The sequence below is a fragment of the Solanum dulcamara genome, chromosome 4 (assembly GCF_947179165.1).
Source record: "Solanum dulcamara chromosome 4, daSolDulc1.2, whole genome shotgun sequence".
In the NCBI taxonomy this organism is placed as follows: Eukaryota; Viridiplantae; Streptophyta; class Magnoliopsida; order Solanales; family Solanaceae; genus Solanum; species Solanum dulcamara.
Window position 1 is genome coordinate 38,361,685 of NC_077240.1, and position 21,459 is coordinate 38,383,143.

General features: G+C 38.4%; 3 protein-coding genes across 3 annotated transcripts; 1 reads left to right on the forward strand and 2 right to left on the reverse strand.

Moving 5' to 3' along the window:
• The first annotated feature begins 898 nt into the window (after positions 1 to 898).
• Positions 899 to 5,924, forward strand: LOC129884993 (SNF2 domain-containing protein CLASSY 4-like). The gene is made up of 3 exons (XM_055959246.1): positions 899 to 1,757; positions 1,893 to 2,665; positions 4,110 to 5,924. Exons 1-3 carry the CDS (start codon positions 899 to 901, stop codon positions 5,922 to 5,924), a joined length of 3,447 nt encoding a protein of 1,148 aa, XP_055815221.1.
• Positions 5,925 to 7,054: 1,130 nt separating this feature from the next.
• On the reverse strand, positions 7,055 to 11,383 carry LOC129884994 (uncharacterized). Its single transcript, XM_055959247.1, has 3 exons — positions 11,187 to 11,383; positions 10,594 to 10,823; positions 7,055 to 7,664 (listed from the first exon to the last, which is right to left on the reverse strand). Exons 1-3 carry the CDS (start codon positions 11,331 to 11,333, stop codon positions 7,262 to 7,264), a joined length of 780 nt encoding a protein of 259 aa, XP_055815222.1. The 5' UTR covers positions 11,334 to 11,383; the 3' UTR covers positions 7,055 to 7,261.
• A 5,334-nt stretch (positions 11,384 to 16,717) lies between these two features.
• Positions 16,718 to 20,765, reverse strand: LOC129884995 (uncharacterized). The gene is made up of 2 exons (XM_055959248.1): positions 20,161 to 20,765; positions 16,718 to 16,950 (listed from the first exon to the last, which is right to left on the reverse strand). Exons 1-2 carry the CDS (start codon positions 20,726 to 20,728, stop codon positions 16,718 to 16,720), a joined length of 801 nt encoding a protein of 266 aa, XP_055815223.1. The 5' UTR covers positions 20,729 to 20,765.
• Positions 20,766 to 21,459: the final 694 nt, after the last annotated feature.

Consider the following 21,459-nt stretch of genomic DNA (forward strand, 5'->3'; position numbering starts at 1 on the left):
ATAAAAGAAGTTACTTCTAGAAATATTAAACAAATTTTTATTGTATTGTTAAAAAAATAATAATGTGACGTGTCATCTCATTAGAAGAAGATATTTATTTTAGCGAGAAATATTTCGTGAAGATTATTAACATGAACATTTATAAATAAGGAAAAAAATAATTAAAAAATATTTTCTTAACGATTAAATCTAAAATAAAATTATTAATTTAATATGAGCTGAACCAAACGTAAGCGCCCTTACGTCTTCCATCCATTCCAATTAAAGATGACTTTTCAAGCAAACTCTTACTACTCTTAATTTACTTTCCCTAGGTTGTTAACTAACCCAAAACCTTTTGTATCAGTGGTATATAGACTGCCAAAAATGATTAAGCTACTCTGTAACCTGCCAAATATGATTACACTACACTACTACTATACTCCTATTATTGGATTTTAAAAATAAATTTACCTCCATTATTATCAATTTTTTTTACAGCTGTAATAAAACAATAAATGCTCCTAAATGGAGTAATAAACAAAAGAGCATAGGCCAAATCCCCTTTCTTGTTCCCGTTTCAGTATTTTGACTCTGCTTTAAAAATTAAAAATAAATAGATTCCCTCTCTTTTCTCTTCCTTAGCAAAACCAAATCCTTTTTCTTTCCGCCTGTGTCACGCAAGTTTTCTTTCTCTTTCTATATTAGTGTATGAATACAAAATTTTCAAAGTCCCTGTTTATCTGTTTTCTTTATTCAGTTAAGTGAGACCATGAGTCTGTGATTCTTTTTCTTGAATGTCTTTAAGATACATATAATGCATGTAACTGTTCTTTTGTTTTTTCTTCTGGTGTGCTAGTGCTTGACCATTTTGATCAACAAAATTGTGTAGTTTGACTCAGGTGCGATATTCTGGAAGATGGATTCAGGCGATGCCTCTTCTGTTCCAAAGAGGAGGACCAGACAACAATTTTTAAAATACTGTGTCGAGCTTATTGACAAGAGGAACAAGTTGACTCAAAATGGTAACACTAATCACTCTTCTACTACTTGTTCTGTGAATATTGAAGAGGATGATGTGAGTTGTGAAAGGAAAAGAATAAAGGTGGAAGAAAAAAACACATCCTGTGATGGAGGTGACAAGACAAAAATGGAAAAATGGTCAGAGGATGCAAGAATGGTGAGAAGTTTGGAAAAAGGAAAAAAGAAGGTGGACAATGGGAAGAGGAAGTTCAGTCCAGGAACTTGTGAGTCCAAGTCCATCACGAAAAGGCCTTTCATCCAGGAAATATCTGATTCTGATGACGACGATGATGATTCAGAGGAGGAGGAGAGTGGTCCTGATCCTGATGATGTTATCATTGGGAAGGTTGCTGCAGACTCTATTGTAAATACTGGATCAGGTTCAGGATCTTGGTCCAATGTGGGTTCGTTTGGGTTAAGGAGTCCTACATTGAATGCAGCAGACGATTTTATTTCATCTACCTCAAGCATGTCTCGGACAACAAGTCCTAGTGAGCAGCGTAAATCAGAGGAGCCCATTGATCATGAGAAATCAGAGGACTTTGTTGATCCTTCAAAATCACAACAAGAGTTTACTGATACAACAGAATCTTCTCAGTCAGAATCTGAAGCTTCAAGTGATGAGGATGATGATGACCCCGAAGACAAGGATTACCGTGTGCATGAATTATCAAGTTCTAGCCAATCAGAGGATATAAAAAGTGATTTTGATGATGACTATGATGGAAGAAAGGAAACAAAAAAAGATGATCTGAGTACTCCTACAAGGAATCGAAAGAATGAAGAAGGAAAAGGATTTGATGATATCAGAAATGATTCTGATGATGACTATGATGGAGGGAAGGAATATCTGAATTGTCTTGCAGAACAGAACAATGAAAAGGGACAAGGATCTGATTATATCGGAAGTGGTTTTGATAATGACTATGATGGAAGAATGGAATCAGAAGATGATGATCTGAGCAGTCCTACAAAGCAAAAAAACAACGAAAAAGGAAAAAAGGAGTCAAATGGGAGGCTATTACCTCAGCTTGCTGTTGAGAGTGAAAAGCACAGAGGTCGAACATATCTTCTTCGGCCACGCTCACTTCCTAAGTCCATAAAGAAAAGGTCAAACCATGGAAGTTGTAATAGCCCGGTTCTTCTTAGTGATGACGAGGGGTCTAAATCCTCATCTGAAGAGGACTGTCAGGCTGATGAGTCAGTGCAAAATGCTGTTGTTCAAAAGGATCAAAAGGATGTTGTTCGAAAGGATAGAAAGACTCAGAAGAAGATTCTTAAAGATTCTGAATTTCTGAGGTTTGTTGTTGATTCTATAATAAATGGTGATGATAATGATAAACTTACTTCTCCTGAAGAGAGGAGACAGGAACCTGTCAAAGAAACACTTCCTTTAATATTCCGGTTTGAAGACGAGGAACCTCTCCCCCCGGAGAAACAAGAATGGCAAAAAGAAATTGAAGATCTTTTTGCTGAAATGGACGTGTGTACCTTAGAATCATGTATTGGCTTCACAAATCCATCCGTTTTGCCGATGCAGGGATCAAAAGTTAGTGGCTGTCAGATGGGGAACCACCATCTTGTTCTAGATGAACAAATTGGACTCATCTGTAAAGTTTGTTCACATGTGCATTTGGAGATCAAGTATATCTTCCCTCCTTTTGTGAGTATACGAGTTTTGTTCCTGTCACGCACTTATCTTTTCAATTAGGACACAATTTACAAAATCTTTTGTTATTACTTTAACAGATTCCATCTTTTATCTTAATGACTTTTTTTTTTAATTCCAACTTTGATCATTGATATGGGCAAAAGTACAACTTTGAGTTTGGCATCCCAAACTTTGACATGATACAGAAAAATTAGCAACAGTGTAGGACTGTTCTATTAAGTACCACCAAAAAGGCCTGTGTGTGTGTCCAAATTAGCTCAAAAGCTAACTGGACACAACGTACACTTTAGGGGGGGCTCATAAATAATATTGGCAGTCTCATTGGTTTAGTTCTAAAGGTTGGAAAATCCCATCTATCCATATTGGAGAGACCTCTAACTTGCTTAGGAAGGGCCGAAAAAGAGTTGAAGAGGTGGAGTCCTTCAATGCCATGACTCAAGGTGGCGAGCTTGTCAGCAGGTTTATTAGCCTCCCTAAAGCAATGGGTGGAAGACAATGCCATGACTCAAGGTGGCGAGCTTGTCAGCAGGTTTATTAGCCTCCCTAAAGCAATGGGTGGAAGACGTAAGGTGGCGAGCTTGTCCAGGGATAATATTGATGCCCAACTTAGCCACTTCCACATCAGTAGGCAGCCTATTATAAATAGCTATCTATGCGAGGAAAGCCATTTTAAATGGAATGCTGTTATTCCAGATCTTGTTGGTGGCATTGTTGAGATCTCTTTTCTTTCTAATAATATCCCAGGAAGAGTGGAGAGTGAAGTGGCCAGAATTAGTATTTTCCCAGATAGTTTGTCATTTGTGAGGACGTTGAGAATAATCTCCAAGTTGATATTATTGTTCTTCAGGACATCGGGGAGCTCTACTTGGAGTAAATTCCAGTTCCATTCACCATTACTAAGAACAATGTTTAGCTTGATTTTAATTCACTAGAACTGTATGTATTGGTTTTTGCTCTATTTATGCATGCCAATTTTTTTAAAAACAATTCTGTTGCACACATGTTCTACTAAATCTAAATTTATGGTAGTTTCTTCTATAGCTTGCCATGTCAAGCTGGAGGTAGTGATGCTTTTTAGTGGTTAGGATAATTTAGAATGGAAATGTACTTGCCATAGTGCATGATAAGAATAGGGGCAATGCAGCTGGTTCTATTCCTAAGAAATTTGTAATAAGTTCTTGGATGTGGAACTTTTGACAGTTCGCTATATCCTAATGTTTTCTCTTTCAATTAAATGGACATGCTAAAATTTTACAGCGGTAAGTGGAATTAGTTCAGTAAATTAGTTTGTGAGGATTCTTAGTTCATACAGTTTTATTTATACTTGATACCCCTGGTTACATGTTCTTTTTCATTCTTGTATTTGATTTTATCAACTCTGCTCTCCAATTTATTTTTGTTCACTGTTAAATTCTTTAACTTATGTTATCTGCAGGCTGAGAGAACCCGAGGGAGGTATGGAAGAAAGTATTTTGGAGATTCGTCATCGCTCTTGGATGTTGACGGCTTTAGATTTTATGATTCTTCCGCAGTCCATAATTCTGCTATTTATATGGAAGGAACTGTGTGGGATTTAGTTCCCATGAATGCCAAAGCAACAATGTATCGTCATCAACGTGAAGGATTTGAATTTATGTGGAAAAATATTGCTGGAGATATAATCCTTGAAAAGCTCAGAGAGCCTCTATCTGGTAGTAGGGGAGGATGCATAATCTCACATCCACCTGGCACAGGAAAAACCCGTCTGACCATAGTATTTCTTCAGGCATTTCTGAAGCAGTTTCCAAAGTGTCGGCCTGTAATCGTAGCTCCATCTAATTTGCTTCTTAACTGGGAAGCCGAGTTCCAGAAATGGGAGGTGGACATTCCCTTCCACAACTTGAATAGCAAAGATTTCACTTTCCAGGAAGATGAGGCCACTGTTAGTGTCTTCCACTGTTTATCCCATGCTGGAAAAAGAGACCCACAGCTTATACGCATGGTGAAGCTAAGGTCCTGGGCTAAAAGTAAGAGTGTTTTGGGAATTAGCTATGATTTGTTTAGGATTCTCACGGGAGAAGCTGGGGATGGTTACGCCAAAGAGATCAGAGAAATACTTCTAAAATTACCTGGTCTTCTGGTCCTTGAAGAAGGGCACACTGCTCGGAATGAGCAAAGCCTTATGTGGCAAGCTTTAAACAAGGTTGAAACAGAGAAGCGTATACTCTTGTCTGGAACTCCCTTCCAGAATAACATCAAAGAGTTGTACAACACCCTCTGTGTAGTTAGTCCAAAATTTGCTGCAGATTTGGAGCAGAAATGGACTTCTCTTAGCAGTTCCATTGACAAGAATGTCCGAGCATTGGAAGAGCTTAGAGATATGATTGCACCACTAGTCCATAGGTGTAGTGAAAATGTAAAGAAGGAAAGCCTTCCGGGAATAAGGGACACTGTGATACACTTGAAACCCACAGATTTGCAGAAGGAGCTGTTTAAGAGATTTCCCAAGAACCCAGGCTCCTTTTACAAACAAAATGTGGTGTCTCTAATCTCTGTTCATCCATCATTAGTGGCAAATAGGAGTGAGTTCTGTGACTTAGAAAGTCAGCTAAAAGAAAGAGGATGTCGGTTGGATCCAAATGCTGGAGTAAAAATGAAATTCGTTATTGAACTAATCAGACTTTGTGATGGCTTGAAGGAGAGGGTTATAATATTCAGCCAGTTACTTGATCCTCTAAACCTGATCAAGGAGCAACTCAATTCTCTCTTTGACTGGACTATAGGCCGAGAGATTCTCTATATGGACGGTAAACTTGACGTGAAGCAGCGGCAGATGTCAATAAATTCTCTTAATGACCCTAAGAGTGATGTAAAAGTGCTTCTTGCATCGATAAAAGCCTGTTCAGAAGGAATAAGTCTTGTAGGGGCTTCAAGAGTGGTTTTGCTTGACGTTCTCTGGAATCCCTCAGTAGAACAGCAAGCCATCAGTCGAGCTTACAGGAATGGTCAGACTAGAGTTGTGCATGTTTACTGTCCAGTGACATCAAAATGGGAGGTTGACAAGATCGAACAGCAGACGAGAAAAAGGTATCATTCTGATGTGCTTTTGTCTAGGAATGAAGTGAATACTTGCCAGACGAATCCTTCATGTTCTCTGTCAGATGATTACATACTAGAAGCCATGGTTCAGCATGAGAGCCTTCGTCACATATTTGAAAAACTATCTCATGCACCACGTGTGGTGCCTACGACATGCTTCCATGCACGATGAAGGTATGCTTTCTTCTCGTTTGCTGGTACATGAAGCAACCAGACTTGTTTAGTGTATTTTGTCAACTGTCTGTTTTTGAAAAATGGCTCAAACCCTTTATCTCTTTCTTGTCAGATCACTTGGAGCTCTCTTTTGGGTTGCGAATTGGTGACACCTGTTAGGACATAATTTTTGAAGCCATCCGTCTGTGAGGTGCTTTATGACAGGTACACTACCATACCATCAGTAAGCATTTTTCTGCAGATTCTAAATGATGTATTCACAAAAACTACTGTAATTATTTCCTTGTTAATGATATTGCCGATGAATGATCCCAGGGCATCGGAAAACTTCATTAGTAACTAGTGCCTTGTCGATAAGCAAACTAGTTGTGATTCGTCTCACTATTATTAACCGGAGACACTCTTAACCAAAATATTACTACTATAGTTTCATTTGATACTACTACATTGCAATTGAGTTGTTTATACCGAATAAAAACATTACAAATTCTGTGTTTTAGACATGAAAGAAGAGTTTTTAAATTTTGAGTTTTTAATTTTTTTTAAATCTTTTTCTTATTTCTCTCCTTCTGTTTTCAGGCACTTTGATGCAGTTCTCTGGTTTTGGTAAAAAGAGAAGGAATGCAACAATGTGCAGATTCTTACCTAGTTAAGCTTATTCTCTAGTTGCAGATGCGGGTTATCATCACCAAGAAGATGTTTTTGTAACTGTACAAACATTATTTTGCCAGTCAATTTTTTGTTCCGGGGCTGTGAAAATCCTTTTGCTCCTTTATCTGTGAAGCATATCCTTAACACAATTTTACTTGGCTCAAGCCTCTTGGTATATAAGTTTCAAATTGAAGATAGTAGTAATGAGTTGATTTCGTGATGGAAAATTAGAATTATAGTATAAATATTTTTTATATTATCAAGTCATCATTATGTGTTGTATCATATCTAATTTTCAGGATATTATATCTCAAAGACTATCTACAAGTAAGAAACCTTAAAATGTGGGATCTGGAAACTAATATATATTACCCTGCAACGAGTAGTCGAATAAACTATTTTCATTATGGAATTGAACGTCCCCTAAAATAGAATTGATCTTTTGATATCAACCCGAAGAATGTGAAATAGTTACACTTAGAAACAGTTATGTCCATAAACCAAAAAAGGGTTGGTAAAAATTATATACAAATCAATCTTGTTAGGAAAAAGAAAAAAAACACGAGCTAGATGTTTTTTCCTCAGACATGATGAATTGCAGCGAAATCAAGGGTTTTTGACACCACATTCATGATAATATATATAGTATAGGCATTTAAAATCTAGAAATTGTTGTGGCTTACTTCAAACCAAGTGCAAGTACTTGTCAAAGTCAGATAGGTACTGTGCTAATGAAATAGTATCATGTTCAATATTACTCTGATCTGTTCTTGAAATGGGATTTTCATTAGGAACAGGTCTAATGATTGTTCGAGGAGATCTTGGCGGAGATGCAAAAAGCATAGAGGTTTCCAGGACTTGACGACTAATGCTTTCTTGATGAAGTAAGAGTCTTTGTGCACGAAGAGCTGTGATGTATAAACCAGCAGCCAAGAAAACTGTCAATAGGCCAAAAACTCCAGCAGCAGAGAACAACCCCTGTCCTAGTACTAAGCAACTTTCTCTTGGTATTTCCCAGTGTCTTAGGTGTCCAGACTCTACACTTAGCCCTATTAGTAACAATATCTCCCCAACAGCAAATGAAACCCTGTGTAAGATTGAAACACAGCATGCATGCATTAATTAACTATTCCTATAAAGCTTAAGCTGTATTCATGTACAACATAATAATACATAGTCGATAGAGGCGGATTATCCAAAATTTTGGATTTATGGGTTCTGCATTCTAAACAAGACCGTCTATTGAGTTTTGAGTAAACATATAGGGTGTGTTTGGTATGAAGGGAAATGTTTTCTTAGAAAATAAATTGGGTTTTAACTTATTTTCTCATGTTTGGTGAGTGAAAAATATTTTCTAGTGTATGATTCGTGAATGAAAAATATTTTTTTAGAGAATATATTTTTATAATCTGATCCCGACATTCGACCCCGACCTCGACTTGAAACTTGATCTCGACCTCGAACCCTACTCTCGACCCATGATCTGACACTCGACCCGACTCGAGACCCAACCCAAGACCCGAGACCCGATCTTAAACTGAGATTCAGGCTGGACATCAACCCGAGATCCAATTTCGATCTCAACCCGAGACCCCGACCCCAATTCGAGACTCGATCCAGACCTCGAACCCCACCTTGACACCCGACCTGAGAGCCAACCCCGACCCCAAACTCGGGTCTCGATCCCAACACCCAACCCCGGCCCCGACCCCGGCACCCAACCCCGATCCCGATACCCAATACCAACTCCCAACTGAACACACGACCCCGACTTGAGACCCGAGACTCAGCACCCAACTCCGACTCTGACTTTGATCCCAATCCGACCCGATCTCGACCCTATAACCGATTTGAAACATCGACCTTGAGAGACCCTGACCCCCACTCGGGTCTTGATTCCGACCTCAATTTGAGACCCCAACCCCTACCCTAACACCTAATTCGAGACTAGAACTCGACACTTGACCTCGACCCTAACTCCGGCACCCGACCTTGACTCTTGATCCGACATCCGACCTTGGACCAAACCTCGACTCGAGACCTTGACCCAAAACCCAACCTCGACCCAAGATTTGAGACCCGACCCCGACCTTGACTCCCGATCCGAGACCTCGGCCCGAGATCCGACCTGAGACCCCGACTCCCGACTCGAGACTCGACACCTTGCCTCAACTCGAGACCCAACTCCGACCCCGACCCGAGACCCCAACCTCGATTGGAGACCTGATCTCGACCTCGACCCCAACCCAAGATTCGATACCCGATATCCGACCCCGACCCAAGACCCAACTCCGACCCCAACCTAACCCCAATCGGAGCCTCGACCCCGATTGCGGACCTAATCCCGATCCTGACATCCAACCTGAGACCCGACCACAATCCCGACCCAAGATTTGAGACCCAACCCCGATCCTGATCTAAGATCTCGACTCAAGATTCGAGACCCAACCCCGACCCTAATCCTGAAATCTAACCCAAAACTCGAGTTCAACTTGAGACCCTACATCAACACTCAACTTTCAACTCCTGACCCGAGACTCCGACCCGAGTCCTGACCTTTACACTCGATCCAAAATTTGATCTCTAATCCTAACTCGAGATCTGACCAACTCAATTCGAAACTCGAGAGTTGAGTCTCGAATCGAGGTCAAGAGTCGGGTCTCAAATTGAGAATCAGGTGTCGAATTTAGGATTAATATTGTAAATCGATATCCGAGACTTAAGTTATGATGGAAAGTTGAGGTATGAGGTTCAAAAAGATTTTAGAAAAATGTTTTTCTTACTTATTTAAGGAAAGTCATTTACCTTGAATTTGAGGAAAATAAGTTAATTTGGAAAATATTTTTCAAAACATTTAACCCAACCAAATATGAAAAAATTAAAAAATATTTTCTGGAAACATTTTCCTTCATACCAAACACACCCATAAAGTTTTGGCCAAAGCTAATGAATTTTGCCAAACCCTTAATTAAAACTGCTCTTTCTCTGCCCTTGCCCTCGACTATAATATGTACTTTTATAGTTTAGATTGAAGTTAGTAAGTTCGACTGGACATGCAGTCAAGAAGGTGGATCCACCTATGATCGAAGCATACTTTTGGCTAGGGGTGTTCAGGTTTGAATCGGTTCTAGGTTAAAATTAAAATTAAATTAATTTAGTTTATTTTTAAATTATTAAAATCAATCCAATCCAAATATAATTCATATTCATTGATTTGGTTGTTGTCAGTTTGGATGATTTGGTTTTTAAGAAAACATTTGTTTTGTCATATGATATTTCTCTCTTTTATTTTTTTCCTACAATTTTAAAATATTTTTTTCATTATTTCTCAATTTATAATCCGTTATTAACCTTTTATTATTGTGGTGGCTATAATTTTCTTGGAGTGTGGAGAAAAATGTCTTAAGATCTATAAGCTTTAATAAAGTGAATAAAGTTGATAAGTAAGTAATATATATATATTAGTTGTTCTTTTAAATAAATTAGTTTGGATCATAATTGTTTTTAACAAATAAGGTTAAAGTGTAAAGTTCATTAGCCTATTAGAGAGGTAAATAAAATTTTAGTAAAAAAGTATATAAAGTATTTAAAATTATTTATATAAAAAATATATTGCATACATATAATTATAAAATTTGTTTATATATTTTATAGATTCGGGTGGTTTGTTTTCAATAAAAGCAAACCAAACAAATAATTATCGTTTTAAAAAAATGTAAATTGAAACCAAAAACCTAATGAAAATTAATTGTTAATTAAACCGTGGACATCCCTACTTTTGCCAAGAGAGGATGTATGGGGCTACCCTTCAATTTGTTTTCTGTACCCGTGGAAGAAAAGAGTTATTCCCCTCAAACTTTTACAACTTTAATGATACAAGTAACATTTGCACATGTAATACTTTTGAAATCTATTTGGATATTAATAAGACTCCTTACTATACGTCTAAAATACATTTCCTTGGATGATTATTTAGCGATGATGACTAGTACTACTAGAAAAGCAAAGGTACGTACCATGTAGAAACAAAGAAGAAGCCAGCTTGCCAAACAAGAGTTTTGACAGATGGGGAATGAGGATCCCAATAAAGTATATGAGGAGGAGTTGTTTTGCTCACAACAATCAACAAGTAAGTGTGCTCAATGACCATGGCAATAGCCAGAACAAAAAATGCACCACTAGCACACAACAGAGGAGTCTTCCCACTACCACTATATGTGCATTCATCTTTACCACTCATTGTCACCTGCAAACCTCAATCACACAAGTCATATTGTTCTCCCCAATACCAAATACTTATGCAACATTAATTCACTCTTCTAAACCCTTAGCAAATATCACTTAAATTTGAACAAACCATAGTTTTGAGAAAAAACTATAGTCTAACTTAGTTCTATACATTGACGACAATGTAAACAAATTTTTACAACTATAAAATCATCTACAAGATAGCTATAAGTAACGTGTCCAAAAAATGAGTGATTTTATTAACTTGGAACATTAAGGTAATTAGCTCCGATCCCCTCTACAATAGGTTAAAACACAGTATAAAAAAATCTTTATACCACCATTATATAGGTTAAATCCAAAAAACGAAATTAAAATGTACCTGAGAACGCGTAGCCTCAGCAATGAGGGAGAGAATGAAGCAAAAGAGGCCAAGAAGTATTGACAATACCATAAGAAATGCACCCATTTTGCTACCTAAATTGGTGCTAGAGCGACTTGGTGCAAGATCAGCATGAGTCACAGCCATTCCAGCAGCTAGCTAGCCCCTGTGCAACAATAGGAATATCAATTTGAACTGGTTGGTACACAAGAGAAAAATAAAATAAAAATACAATTTTTTCACAATCACCCATAAAGAGAATAAGAGTTTTAGAATTGCTTGGAACAAAGGTTGCTTAAAGGTCAAATATTCCTTTGTTCTTGATCTTTCCATGTAAGTTTTCACACATAAGGTAGTCATTATTCAAGGCTTTTTAAGCTTAATCTAAACACAAAAAAGTGGTACCAATTTTATTCATCTTAGCTAAAGCTTTGGCCTAAAAGATTAACCTTTTATTCTTGATCTAAGAAAGGGAAAGAATGTATTAGCTACTGTAAAGAAGCTTTCTTTCAAAGCGATCTTCGACACATTAATTATGTGGTTGATTTAGCGATTGATTATTATATATATAATAAAGGACTTTAATTAAGTACTAGTGCAAATTCTTGAATTATTTTATATCATTTGCCAACCCAGATACACGTATAAAATAAATTAGCACGAGGAGGCATCTTATTTCAATTTCTTTACCAACTTTTGCACTCAGGGAATAATTTATCGAGTTCTTGTCTTAATGAATATTAAAGCGTCGAATTTAAATCATTTGAAACTCTCAACCTCTTCTCCACCTTCCTATTGGTGGACAGTATTTGCCTATCGAGAGGATGGTTTGAATTTATATACTACTGGTTTAGAATATGTGCAGTGCGTCAATTAATAAAAACATGCATATATAAAAAAAAAATCTTTTAAAAAATAGTAATTGATTTTAAAATATATGCTATGTTTGTTTGAATGATTCTACATACAGGGGGCTGAGCCAACTCTCTCTAGTTATTTTGGCTTAAACCTTATTTTTATTTGATAAGTATTAAATAATATATCAAGAACCTAGTAAAAAAATTGTGATTTAGAAAACTATCAAAAGAAGAGTTTATTGAGGACTCAAAAACTGAAAATCCTGCCTCCTCATTGCTGAGCATACAAAGATGGTAGAAACATTTAAAAGAAAAAGTGTTAAAAACACACTTGAACTATCTATTTTTTTTGAGTTTTATATCTAAACTATAACTTATTAGTTTGAGAAATACACTACCCTCTTTTATTCCACTCTCATCATGGTGTGTGTACTACACTCTCTCTTTCATTTAAAAGTTTTTATCACATCACACTCCACATGGATAAAACATCAAGCTTAACAAAAATTAATAAATTATTAGAATTAGTTAAAATTAAAAATTAAAATATTACTATCTCCTGTCTAAAATAATTATAAAATAAAATATAAATATTTTTCTTACCTTACTCCACCACTTTCTCTCACCATAATCCCCTCCTCTTCAAATTATAAGGCGAAACTCATCGGTGACCCCATAAAGTTGGCACCAACTTTAACTTAGACACCTCAACTAAACTTTTTTCATTTTAGACACCTCAAGTAAGGCTTCGATGTGTCATTTTGACACTTTGTGCTGACTTGTCACATTGCGTGTGCTGCACCCATTTTAAGCGCGTGAACAACGTTTTTTCTTAATTTTTTTTTTGTTGTTCTTCTTCTTTCACTAGTTTCAAGTTTGAAAAAATATATATAACTCATTTTTCCAGTAAACTTTTTTGTACTAACAAAATTACTTTTTTTTAACAAAAAAAAGTTAAATTCTGTTCAAATACACACTTCAAATTCAAATAATTTTTAAAAATATTTTTTCAAATATTATTTTTAGTTTTTTTGGTCAAAATGCCTAAAAAAAACTTTGGAAGGTCTCGCAAATTGTTGGAACTTTCCTAGAAATTTCATTGAATTGTGTGGAAAGATTGCTTCTTCCTATTCTGATGATTATCATGTATTTAATTACAAGCAAACATTCAATGAAGTTCCATAGCTTTTATGGTTTATTAATTTCATAGTGAGTAATTTTAGATTTGTATTAGTCTTGCCAAAAAAAATGGAGGTTCGTCGGATATTTTGACCCAATTTGATTTATATTTTTGTTTGCCATTATAGCTCCATTTTTTTCCTTTTATATGATATGGATAGCGTTGGATGGGTGTTGGAGGAGAAGAAGATCCGGTGGGGTGGGGGAGGGGTTGGGGTTGGGGTGGGTGGGGTTGGAGAAGACGACGGAGGGGTGAGTGGTGTTGGAAGACCACTGATAGAGTGTGGGTGTGGGGGTTAATAGTTGTTAATTTTTATTTTTTTTAAAATTATTATTTGGATAAAAAAAAGCGACGTGTCATCAAATTATTGGTTATTTTTTTCTATTCAAAAGTCATTATTTGATATTTATTTTTGATATATATATATATGACACGTGTCTTTATTTAATTCGTTGCTTTTGACACGTCAGGTGAGTGCATTACACACACTTAATATGTTTTGGTGATTGTCAAAAAAGTGTCAAAATGACACATCGGAGCCTTACTTGAGATGTCTAAAATGAACAAAGCCTAGTTGAGGTGTCTAAGTGAAAGTTGGTGCCAACTTTAGGGGGCCACTGATGAGTAATTTATATATTTTTATTTTTATTTCTTAAAGAAAAATTCTATCCGGCCCCACCTAACCCTCCGCTTTCAAATATTTTTCTCGTTTTGTGTTAGATATGATTTTAGAAAAATATTTTTTACTTGCCGCAAAATTTTTCTTAAAATAAAATTTTTATTTCTGTTATATTCGGTTAGAAAAAATATTTCTCTAAAAATATATATACATATCTAACACAAAATGAGAAAAATATAATATATATAAATTAAGAGCGGAGGGTTAGATGAGGTGGGTATAATTTATTTTTTTTAACATAAAAATAATAATATTTTTTAGGAAGGAGTGGGGAGGGGGTGAAGTATAAATTTTTTAAAAATATTTTATAAAAGAAATTTAAAATTTTTTAAAAATTAAAAGGACGGGGATTGTGGTGGTGGGAGGGGGGGGGGGAGAGAGGTGGTTGAGTGCTTGAACAAAATATTTTAAATTTTATTTTAAAAAAAATATTTTCATTTTAAAAAAAGTAATTTCTTTTATGAAAAATGATTTCGTTTTTGTGGGAATAGAAATACTTTAGTCTTTAGCTTTTAACTAATATTAATAATTCATTTAATTTTTGTCATGAATATTTATCCATATGGAATGCCATGTGATAAGATTTTTTCAAAAAATAAAGAGAGTAGAGAGAGTGTATTACACACATCACTGATGTGTGTTTCTCAAATTAATAAATGATAGGTTAGATATGGAACTCACACTTCCAATAGTTTAGGTATGAAACTCAAAAAAAAAATAGTTTAGGTGTGTTTTTGTCACGACCCGAATCCGGGTGTGATGGCACTCATCTCAAGCCACCGAGATAAGTCAGCCTAATAACCAACGAAAAGTAAATGCGGAAGTAATTGAGATAAGAATCAAAATTTAACTTAAGCGAAAATACGTAAAAGAAACTCAACATCCCCTAAGATTGGTTGTCACGTGTACAAGCCACTAATTTATTATCGAAATACGAAAAAAATACAGTCACAATGTCTTTGTCTCTAGAATAGGACTGAAACATAAGAAACGAGCAAGAGGTGTCCGCTAGATAGATGTAACAGCTACCTCGACACTCAGAATGATAATATCCTCAAAAACGGTAGTAAACTGTAGGAGATCAAGCAGGCCTGTGCTCACAACCTACACAAGTGTGGAAGCAAATGGTGAGTACCAAACAACACGGTACTCAGCAAGTGGATAACTAAAACTAAGCCAAACTTAATAGATACAAGTACTCCTTTCCTTCCAACCGAACCTCCTTAACTACAACCTGCATAAAACCAGCCCAACTCTACACTTGTACAATAACAACAACAATATAGTCCACGAATACTCGTCAATAATCTCATCAGTGAATCATATCAAGTCAAGTCAACATATACATAGCAATGTAGGGGTAAACACAAATTCACAAATAATCAGAAAGGTGCAATGCAATGCAATGAAATGATGCATGTCTGTCCTATCGGTACACATCCGCTGAATCACAGTCTGAAACCCATGGGGGACATTTCTGTCCATGTAACCTGCCACGGAGCGTGTGGCCCGTCCCCTCAATATATATCTCTTGCCACGGAGCGTGTGGCCCGACCCCTTTATTTCATAATACCTGCCACGGAGCGTGTGGCCCGACCCCTTTATTCATATTACCTGCCACAGAGCGTGTGGCCCGACCCCTTTTGTTTCATATCATTTTCAGTATCAACACAATATGTCAGAACCAGTGCAATCAATTCATGTTCATATAATTCACGATAATAACATGACAACCACAATAATTTTTCATATCTCACATCAACATAGTCATTTCACATGTCCAAAATCACAACATATCAATTCCACCAATACATGTTATTAGATCACCATTTTATACCCTCATCTCCATTTTTTTTAAGGTCAATCATACAGTCAATAACCCAGTCCAATTTTCATTACTCCCTAGTATATATGACACGGAAATACAAGCATCTATAAGCTTAAACTGAGGTTTAGAAATTCACTTGCCTTAATTAATCAAGAAATCACTCCGAGACTTGGGTCTTCCCTTTTCGTTGAGCCTCCAAATCAATGTAATCTAGTCAAATAAATAATCACAATAAGATTTTGGAACTAAAACACCCATATTATTATATGTCTAGCCTAGACCCAAAACCTACCCAAATCTATAATCAAATTCCCAAATCTTGATGCCAATTAATAAACCTAATCTTATATTTTCTAAATTCAAGCCTAGGGTTAAGTCTCAATTCCTCCAAATAACGTAAATCCAATGATGTTCATATAATACAACACACCTAATATTTAATTATCTATCTCAATATATAAAACTTTATCTATAATGTAAAACAAAATAATATGATTAACAATTGAAGCCATCTGGTTTACGAAACCAGTGGCGACAATTGACCAATTTTCTTTTCAATCATGGAAAAGTAATTAGCAACATTTACTTCATCATATATGAAGACATCAATCTAAGTAGAAAACACAATCAATTCTTACCTGAAGCCGTCGAAGTTTCCTCGTCGTTCTCTTCTCTTCTTTTTTTTTTCTTAAAAACTAATTATGTATTATAATTTTACAAACCCTACTAACCTATTTTAATAGATATATAATAAAAAAAGGTGGTATAGTATATTAAATAAATTAACACTTTAGCCCATCAATTAAATTAATTCTCTAAAATTATCCCTCAACTAATTAACTTAATTATTTAAAATTACCCGTCAATTAATTAATTATAGTTATCAAAAATTCCAAATTTTTAATTTAAATTTACGGGGAGAGTATTTTACGAAAGAGAGATGACTCATTCTCAAAATGACCAAACAGGTCATTACATTATCCACCACTAAAAATCATGTTCGTCCTCGAACATAAAGTAAAAGAAAGTACCTGAAGCTTCGAAAAGCTGGGGATATCTAGCGCGCATATCAGCCTCTGTTTCCCAAGTCGCCTCTCTGACTGAACGGTGCTTCCATTGTACCTTCACCGAAGCTATCTCCTTGGTTCTAAGCTTACGAACCTGCCTATCTAGAATGACTATAGGCTCCTCCTCAAATGTCAGGTCTGGACCTAACTCCACTGAATCGAGTGATAACACATGAGACTCATCCGGAACATACTTCCGAAGCATGGAAACATGAAACACGTTATGCACAGCCGATAAGCTAGGTGGCAAGGCCAATCTATAAGCCACCTCTCCAACTCGTGCCAAAATCTCAAATGGGCCAATGAATCGAGGGCTGAGCTTGCCCTTTCTCCCGAACCGCATCACGCCCTTCATGGGAGACACTCAAAGCCAAACATGATCACCCACCATGAACTCCAATGGTCGAACTCTCCGATCTGCATAACTCTTCTGCCTACTCTGGGCTGTCAAGAGTCTACCCTGAATTCTACGAACTTGCTCCATAGCATCTCTAAGCAAGTCTGTGTCTAAGGAGTCCATCTCAGCTAAGTCAAACCAGCCAATAGGAGATCGACACCTCCTACCATACAAAGCCTCAAATGGAGCCATCTGGATACTGGAGTGATAACTGTTGTTGTAGGCAAACTCCGCTAGGGGCAAGTGTTGATCCCATCTAGCACCAAAATCAATAACACAAGCTCGAAGCATGTCCTCCAACACCTGGATCGTCCGCTCAGACTGACCATCGGTCTGTGGTTGAAAAGCTGTACTCATATCAAGTCTAGTGCCCAAACCATGCTGTAATGCCTGCCAAAAGTGCGAAGTAAATACTGAACCTCGATCCGAAACAATGGATACTGAGACACCATGAAGCCGAACGATATGGCTAATATACAACTAGGCTAACTTATCCGCTGTGTACTTTACCTTAACCGGAATAAAATGGGCAGACTTTGTCAGTCTGTCAACAACCACCCATATAGAATCATAACCACCCACGGTGGGAGGTAAACCCACAACGAAGTCCATGGTGATCATTTCCCACTTCCAAGTGGGAATAGGCATCCTCTGACTCACACCCCCAGGCCGCTGGTGCTCACACTTTACTTGCTGGCAAGTCAAACACCTAGATACGAACTCTGCGATGTCCTTCTTCATCCCACACCACCAATAGTGCTGGCACAGATCATGATACATCTTGGCTGCTCCCGGATGGATGGAATACCTTGAACAATGAGCCTCTTCCAAAATAAGTCTAGTCAGGTCACCTACCTTTGGCACACAAATTCTTCCGTCAATCCTCAATACTCCTTCCGAATCAAGTACCGCCTCCTTAGCTTCACCCCTTAACACCTTGTCTCGAATAATACATAACTTGTCATCCTCAAACTGTCTCTCCCGAATCTGCTCAACCAAGGAAGAACGCGCCTCCACAAAGGCAAGAATACCACCATCCTCTGAAATCTGTAACCGGACAAGGCTATTGGCCAGCCTCTGAACATCTCTAGCCAATGGTCGCTCCTCAACTCGGATCGCAGCAAGACTCCCCATACTAGAGGACTTCCTGCTTAAGGCATCCGCCACCACATTGGCTTTTCCTGAGTGATACAAGATAGTCATGTCGTAGTCCTTCAGCAACTCAAGCCATCTACGTTGCCTTAAGTTCAGATCCCTCTCACTGAATATATACTGAAGGCTCCTATGATCGGTGAAGACCTCGCAATGCACACCGTATAGGTAATGACGCCATAACTTAAGCACGAAAACCACAGCCGTTAACTCTAAATCATGAGTAGGATAGTTTTTCTCATGGGCCTTCAACTGTCTCGAGGCATAAACAACCACTTTCCCCTTCTGCATCAACACACCGCCTAACCCAATGCCAGAAGCATCGCAGTATACAGTAAATCCCACACCTTCCTTGGGTAGCGTCAAAATAGGAGCCGAAGTCAATAAAGTCTTGAGCTTTTGGAAGCTTGCCTAACATTCGTCGGACCAATGAAAATCCACGGCCTTCTGAGTCAATCTAGTCAGTGGAGCTGCAATAGTGGAGAACCCCTGCACGAACCGTCTATAATAACCAGCTAACCCCACAAAACTACGAATCTCAGTAGGAGAAGTAGGCCTTATCCAACCTCTAACTGCCTCAATCTTAGCTGGATCCACTCTAATCCCCTCTTTGGACACCACGTGTCCTAAAAATGTAAGAGAATCAAGCCAAAATTCACACTTGGAGAACTTTGCATACAACTTTTCTTCCCTCAATTTCTGAAGTACCAACCTCAAATGGCAGACATGATCTGCCTCAGTCTTGGAATACACCAGGATGTCATCAATGAATACTATCACAAAAGAATCTAAGTATGGGCGAAACACTCCATTCATCAACTCCATGAATGCTGCGGGGGCATTCGTCAACCCAAATGACATTACCAAAAACTCGTAGTGACCATAACGAGTCCGAAAAGCTGTCTTAGGAATATCTAATGTCCTAATCTTCAACTGATGATAACCGGACCTCAAGTCTATTTTGGAAAACAATGCTGCTCCCTGTAGCTGATCAAATAAATCATCAATATGGGGAAAAGGATATTTATTTTTAATAGTTACCTTGTTCAACTGCCTGTAATCGATACACATCCTCATAGTCCCATCCTTCTTCTTTACAAACAGAACCGGTGCACCCCAAGGAGACACACTAGGGCGAATAAACCCCTTACTCAACAAGTCTTGCAACTGATCCTTCAACTCTTTCAATTCAACTGGAGCCATGCGATATGGAGGAATAGAAATGGGTTTAGTGCCAGGCTCTAAGTCAATAGCAAAATCAATATCCCTATCCAGAGGAATACCAGGAAGATCAGTAGGAAATACATCAGAAAACTCCTTAACCACTGGAACAGTATCTATAGGAGGTGACTCAATACTGGTATCCCGAATAAAGGCCAAATAAGACATACACCCTCTATCAATTAACCTCTGAGCACGAATATATGAGATAACCTTACCGGGATAGGAGCCACTAGTACCCTTCCACTCAATCCTCGGGGCACTAGGTATCGCTAAGGTAACAGTTTTAGCATAACAATTGAGAATAGAACAATGGGGAGAAAGCCAATTCATACCCAATATCACATCAAAATCTACCATCCCTAGAATAATCATATCTACCCAAGTATCATACCCGTCCAAGGAAATAAGACAGGATCGATATACTCGATCCACCACTAAGGGTTCACCCACGGGTGTAGAAACATGAACGAGCACGGACATACGATCACATGTCAAATCAAAGTTAGATGCAAAATAGGCAGACACATAAGAAAATGTAGATCCTGGATCAAATAATACAGATGCAGGTCGATGACAGACTGGGACAATACCTGTGATAACGGCGTTGGAAACCTCCGCCTCGGGTCTCCCTGGAAAAGCATAACACTGAGCTCCCCTACCATCTCCGACCTTCCCAACACCTCTACCTCCTCCTTGAGGGACTATAGCACCACTAGCACCCCTACCAAGAGTGCGACCACCTCTACTAGTCTGGGCTCTACCTCGACCTCTGACCGGCGGAGCTGGTCCTCTAACTGAAACTGAAGAACTAGGCTGGGTTCCTCCTCGACCCTGAGATGTACACTGCCATGAAAGATGATCTGGATCACCACAAGTATAACATACTCTCCCGTGCGAAAACCTCTGCGATGAACCTGCAGAACTTGTATAACTACCCTGGCTCATCGACCTCTGTTGTGACCCCTGGTAACTCTGACCTGTACTGTAGGACCCACGAGGTGTCTGACCATCCTCAGAAGCTGGAATAAATGCATGAACTGGTCCTCTACGCTGAAAGGAACCACCTCCTCTATAGGACCCTCTACCTCCAAATGAGGTACCCGAAAACTGACCAGAAGCACGGGCCCTCTTGGGGTCCCCGAACTCCTCTCTCTCCATCAACTCCGCCTCCTTGGCAGCACCCACAATGGACTGGAAAGAAGCGCCCTCACGAGCCGGTCGAAAAACTGCTATACGAATAGTATAGTTCAGTCCTCACATAAATCTGCGAATCCGCTCTGTCTCATCAGGAAGGACAGCCATGGCATGTCTAGACAACTGGTAGAAACGAGTCTCATATTCAGCAACTGTAAGTCCTTCCTACCTCAAATTCTCAAACCGTAATCGGCTCTCTTCCTTCACACTCCAGGGGATGAAACGGTCATAAAAGGCACTAGCAAACTCATCCCAAGTCATCTGGGGTGACCCAACTGGTCTGGAACTAGTATACACTCTCCACCACTCTCTGGCTGGTCTACGCAACTGTAATGTAGTATAACGAACTCCATGAGTCTCAGCTAACCCTACTGTCTCCAACAACTCTCGACACATGGTCAAGAACTCGTGTGCATCCTCAGTCTTCCCACCCTGAAATTGTGGAGGGTCCATTTTTCGGAACCTCTCATATCGGCGTTGCTCGTCGTCAGTCAACATGAGCACAGGTGCAACCTGGGCTCCTCCTACCTGTACTCCATCCTCATCCGCTCTAGGGCCCGTAGGTGGCTGGTCCACCGGACCCTGAACAATTGGAATCTGATGCTGCCGTGGGGTCTGAGCTCCTGCTCTAGTCTGAGAACCCTCAGGTGTACCATTCACCCTCACACTCTGATTAAATCCTTCAAGCGCATCCA